A 6,000-nucleotide genomic window follows, 5' to 3' on the forward strand; every position below is an offset into this window, starting at 1 on the left:
AATATGTATATATACATAAATATATATGTGTATATATTCTTTAATAAAAATTTATTTAAACTTGAATTTAGATAACCCTACTACTATTTCAAGAAAGAGAATTTTTATATTTTTTTTGTGCCATGCTATGTTATAATTAAAGTGCAATTGCCAGTTCTTATCTAAAAATTTTTTGTAAAAGACTGACATTTCATCTGCAGTTATCTCCATCTTTCCTTGCGCCTTCAGTAAGTTTTGAAATTGTTTCCGTTCCTATAATAACATCAACAATATTAAATCTTATTTCATATATTGTAAATAATAAATATATGAAACTTACCTGAATGAAATTAGTATTATGTTTGAACCAGAATTCTTGGTTCCATTGTTGAGTATCTTCTTTAAGTTCTCTATATTTCTTTTCTAAGTAAGTTTCATTTGCTGGATGTACAAATACTATAGGTCTTAAATTTGAAACTGGATCAGGAGGACCGATCATATCATGAAGTAGTAGATTGCTTTTGAATGTAGTTTTCTAATAATATTATAATGAATATATAAACTGTTTGTGAAATTGTTTGTTCAAAGCTGTTTGTAAAATTATTTATTCAAAGTAAAATATATTTACCGTACTACATAGTCGACATGATTTTGTCAAATATTTTATACAATATTTATAACTTTGAAATGTAACGTTTAGCATCTTGATATTACAAAGAGCAGTTTTGATTAAAAAAATGCTTTTACAATATATATTATCACGTTTTCTCCTTCCTCACAATAATTTTAATTTTACAAACATTTTCAAAGAATTACTTGAACGTTAATTTTTTGTATGATAGTAAAGGCTAAATTTTTTGTAGTTTGATGACTTTTGCCATCATGCCGTCAACCTTCCGTAAGAATATTTAATCATATAAAGGACACAGTTTATTAAATTATTTTAAAGGTTAGAACCACACACACACACACATACACTATGCGCAGAAAGTCCGTGAGTCCAACAATAAACGACCAATCACAATCAAGAGTTGTGCAGTCTACGTCTACTCTGGTCACTGGTCTGTTCTTTTTAGCTACGCTGCTGAACTGGTGCAATAAGTTAAAGTGAGAAAAAATAATGTTGTTTCACTCTTATTACACCAGTTCAGTTAAAAAGAACAGACAACAAAAATAACTTTGGTTTTACTCCTCCAAGCGCGAAATGCGAAAGCATATTTGTCTTGTCTCTTTTCGTTATTAATAATAATTTTTTATTTTTCCAAAATATAATATAACGTCTTCTTTATTACTATCGTATCTTTCATTTTCAATAAACTTTTTAAAATGCCTAATTGCATTTTATTTGTTTCTATGTCATCAGATAAAATACGCAAACTATTCAAGCGTGGTCTACAGTGGCAGTAAGCAGTAAAAGTAAGCGTAAGCGGTAAGAAATAAACCAATCACAGTCGATTATGATAAAAATAATCAACTGTGGTTGGTCCATTTCTTACTGTTCACGCTTTCTTCTTACTGCTTGCGGCCATTGTAGACCACGCTTTAGGCCCAGTTCCACAAGTTGCTTTAAACTCCGTTTAAAGCAAGTTGTGAAACTGGACCTTAGAAAAGAATAAACCTTTCCTTAGAATGGAAATAATCGCCAGGATACCTATTAGTCCGACATACGACGTCCGATATCCAATAGAAGGAACAGCTTGAAGCAATGAAGAATTGAATTCTCCATTAGAAAGCTGTTCTCCTATTGGATATCGAACGTCGTATGTCGGACATCGGACGCGGTGTCAATCCTTCATAAAGCCCTAAACACAATGCCAGGCAACAGGCAATAAGAATAAAAATAGACCAATCACAATAGATTATTCTTGTAATAGTCGATTATGATTGGTCTATTTTTATTCTTATTGCCTGGCACTGTGTTTAGGGCTTAAGTGAGCGTAAGTTTTAGTTATTTTATTAATCGTGCATGGACTGTGAGTAGTATAGAAACGTAGTCACTTCTCAGTTTATGAAAATTTCCAAGGGACAGAATCGATTACCGTGGGTGTACCCAGAGATGAGACACATCGCATCTAGTTGTTCGCGTACCGTGACTGTTGGTTCAAAAGACTCAAATCGCTATTGGCAGTATTGGGACAGTAAAATAGAATTTAGATCGCAGACATACGAACACTGTATTGCGTTCTAATTATCGAAATTATTCGCGTTTACGATCTGCTTCTATCGATTGATCTGCCGGTTTCTTTGTCACGATTTAAAAAGAAGACAATGTCTTTTCTATACAGACAAGAAATAAAATCACTGCAAGAAGGAATGCAAAACGCTTTCGTAATCGGAGTGGTTGTAAACAGTACGAACATGAAAACGATTGATGCCAGTCGAACGAAATGTACGTATACGTTGTTCTTCTGCAAAGTTATCCATATAGAAAATAACTTATTTTTAAATTTATTCCTGAGTAGAATCTGTTTTTCAATTTAAATAAAGAAAACAAAACGAGAAAGTCTCCTGTAAGAATATCTATACCTATTTGCTGACTGTTGTAGTTCACAAAGGTGATCGTAGTGTATGGACATTCACTTTGCGCGATTCTGAAGAAGATTTTATTAATGTGACGGTATGGGGTAGTTCGGAATTTATAACGAAAGTATCGTCCACTTATAATGTGGGATCTGTAGGTGCGTAAATATACTTTATTAATCAACTTATATTAATTACGTAGCAATCATAGATGATCAATACAAGTTTCTGAAAAATGTATTAAGTTTTATTCCCGCGCAATGCGATTAATCGATTTTTGCGAATTAGTAAGTTTGGAACGGTACGAAGAAGAAATAAGAATATGTATGAACTTGCTTTTTAGATATTATTTCATGAGGGTTTCTGTTTTACAGTGGAAGTGATAAGTGCAAAGATAATGAAACGTCATTCCAACGACAAAAACGAGCAATACGTACCATCGACTACTAGTCCTTTCTTTTTGACCGTGAACGAGGGTACGGCAATTATACAACATCACGATGCTCCCACTCGCGAACAATACGTCAGCTTGTTGACGCAGCCCGTCAAAAGTGTCGCGTCTGCGAAAAGTTTAAAAGTCATTCTAGAGAACATTGAGGTTCTGTGCGATCATTTCGTCGACCTTTTCGTCGTGGTCACGTTTGTACGTTTTATGATATAAGTAACACACACGACAAATTCGATCATATAGTTTCTTGAAGCATATATTACTGAAAAATTGCAGTCTTCAATGAAAATACATTTAACGTCGAGATACCCACAGTCAGAACCACAATGTTGATTCGACGTTAATGAGGGTTGAATTAATGTTGAATGAACGATTTATCGACTATTTCAACGTAAAATCAACGTCGAATCTACATTATGGTTCTGACTGGGATGGTATTTCATCGCGTCCAGTAAAAGCCATATTAATCTTTCGGCAAAATTTTGAGAATCAATGATATGCATCTTGCAAATAGTATATATATTTTTGTTATACAAAATACATATTTTGTTATACAATATACAAAATAGTACATATATTTTTGTTGTACAAAACTTGTTATACAAAAATCGTAATATTCAATCATGCAACGGACTATCGCAGGTCGCGGATGCGCGTAACGTAATGACGCGAGATGGACGGTCTTTAACGTGTCGCAGTTTTGAGATTGCGGATGGATCGACGGATAGTACGGTCTCTTTGATATTGTGGGAGAAGGATTGGGTCGAAAGATCAGCGTTTTGGGAACCAAAGCAAACGGTATTGTTCTTGACCGATGTTCGTATCGCATACGACGAATATAAGAAGAAAACGGTGCTGAGTATAGGTATGTGTTTCTAGTATGTTCAAACATTGCATAATCGTACAAAACTGTATAAGAATTGTCCATTTGTATTATGTTGTGTACAGCGAGACGGACGCTAATCACAGAATGTCCGAGCATACCGCAGGCAATAGAACTTAAAAGCGCAGTGGAGCATTACAATCTTGATTCAATAAGCAGCGACCCGTTTGCTGTACCGAATCGTAAGAATTCAAAATGACGATTTTGAATATCGAAATTTAATATTGGCTTTTTTCTCTCATTTCACACAGTTAGTTAATTTCATCTCTCTGTTAATTCTGTTAATCAATAGCGGACACTATCACGACTGTAATGACGATACAGCAAATCACGGAGAAATTGCAAAAGAAAGCGAGCACGGATGACGAAAGATTACAGTTCGCGGCGATCGTGAACGCTTCAGTGACCGAAATGAATCTAGAAGATTTGTCCAGTGTGATATCTATCAAATGGTACTACTTTCTTCACTCCTCACATGATATTCATTATCTAGTAAGAATCGAAGAACCACCGTCAAAATGCTAATTACTATTGCGCTTATTCCATTTAGCGCTCTGTGTAAGAAGATCGTCACAAGCGTGCAAGATTCTTGTATGAATTTAAGTTGCCCATCGGGTAATGGAATGCAGTCACCTTTAAACGTTGTTAAATTAAATGTGAAAGTCAATTTAAAGGACGACACCGGATATCTCATCGGATGCCGCTTGACTGGTGATTTCGCGGAGCGTGTTTTGGGCTACACTCTCGACAAGTTTCAAGTAATCCGTTTAAATTCACTAAAATTAATTAAAACTTAATTTAATGTTAAACGAAAACGCGCGATAAAATTGGCTAAAAAGCTAAATTGCTTCCCCGATTATATGTTCGTGCAAAATAAAAAGTGAACTTAATTATCGCAGGAAACGACAGCGGAGCAACGTGAGGAGTTAAAATGGATGTATCTATTGGAAAAATGCGAAGTTCGCCTGCATATTCTTGGGCCGACATCTACTTTCCCGCGCGCTCTATACAATATTTTATCTATTCAACATTATCGAGGTGAAGAAGCAGAATAAACAATCAAGTCAGACTGCAACCTTATTCAAGTATTGAAAATACGTTCTCTGCCTTTTGTTACTCCGATTTGATAAAAATACTTTTTATCGTCATATACTTCGTTGTGTGTATGTATATAAAATTATTGGTCATTTTTCGATAAGAAAACACGGCGTTATATAAAGAGCCATTCTATTGACTATATATTATCTAAGCTTTCTAAGATAAAATAGCTTTATATAACACAGCATCCTTTATAGGAAAACGATCATTATAGATATGTTACGAAATATAACAGTGATGCGTAACAGAATTATTGTTAAGTTTTATGTTTTTAAAAAATGAATATATTCTTACGGTTTTCTTATTTCATTTTATTATCTTATTAAGAAATGTTTGTTTTTATTGACGAAGAAAGATTCGTAAATAATTAATTTATAGGAAATATGTGCGTCACTGTATTTAACACGTCTTATTTAAAAACAGCTTAATATTTACGTTTAACATATATGTTTATTATTGTATAAAAACTATGTAACATATTATATAAATAAATATATTATGTTACATTGGGTGTGTTAGAGTATTTAATAAATCAAAAAGTGCGATACATTAATGTTAAAACATTATCCATAAAATGTTGAAAGATTATAGGTACGTTTTTAAACCGAAAAGCATTTTTTTACACTCATAAAAACCGTTTGATACATTAAACGTATTTTTGCGTCATCTTGAAGATTCATTGAAATTTGATGGAAGTCCGAATCCAGATTAAAACAAAACGACGACGACGACGACGACGACGACGACGACGACGACGACGACGACGACGACGACGACGACGACGACGACGACGACGACGACGACGACGACGACGACGACGACGACGACGACGACGACGACGACGACGACGACGACGACGACGACGACGACGACGACGACGACGACGACGACGACGACGACGACGACGACGACGACGACGACGACGACGACGACGACGACGACGACGACGACGACGACGACGACGACGACGACGACGACGACGACGACGACGACGACGACGACCGACGACGACGACGGACGACGACGACGGACGGACGACGGACGACGGACGACGACGGGACGGACGACGGAC

General features: G+C 35.4%; 2 protein-coding genes across 2 annotated transcripts; one reads left to right on the forward strand and one right to left on the reverse strand.

The window, feature by feature from the left end:
- Positions 1-35: 35 nt before the first annotated feature.
- Coa8 (Cytochrome c oxidase assembly factor 8) lies at positions 36-961 on the reverse strand. The gene is made up of 3 exons (XM_011148608.3): positions 608-961; positions 320-514; positions 36-252 (listed from the first exon to the last, which is right to left on the reverse strand). The coding sequence occupies exons 1-3, from the start codon at positions 680-682 to the stop codon at positions 52-54; spliced, it is 471 nt and encodes a 156-aa protein (XP_011146910.1). The 5' UTR covers positions 683-961; the 3' UTR covers positions 36-51.
- Positions 962-2,145: 1,184 nt separating this feature from the next.
- On the forward strand, positions 2,146-5,059 carry hdm (meiosis specific with OB domains hold'em). The gene is made up of 8 exons (XM_011148609.2): positions 2,146-2,368; positions 2,526-2,657; positions 2,874-3,142; positions 3,590-3,812; positions 3,896-4,012; positions 4,123-4,282; positions 4,381-4,588; positions 4,730-5,059. The coding sequence occupies exons 1-8, from the start codon at positions 2,248-2,250 to the stop codon at positions 4,883-4,885; spliced, it is 1,386 nt and encodes a 461-aa protein (XP_011146911.1). The 5' UTR covers positions 2,146-2,247; the 3' UTR covers positions 4,886-5,059.
- The last annotated feature ends 941 nt before the right edge of the window (positions 5,060-6,000 follow it).

Source organism: Harpegnathos saltator, unplaced genomic scaffold (assembly GCF_003227715.2).
Source record: "Harpegnathos saltator strain DR-91 unplaced genomic scaffold, Hsal_v8.6 scaffold121, whole genome shotgun sequence".
NCBI classification, from domain to species: Eukaryota; Metazoa; Arthropoda; class Insecta; order Hymenoptera; family Formicidae; genus Harpegnathos; species Harpegnathos saltator.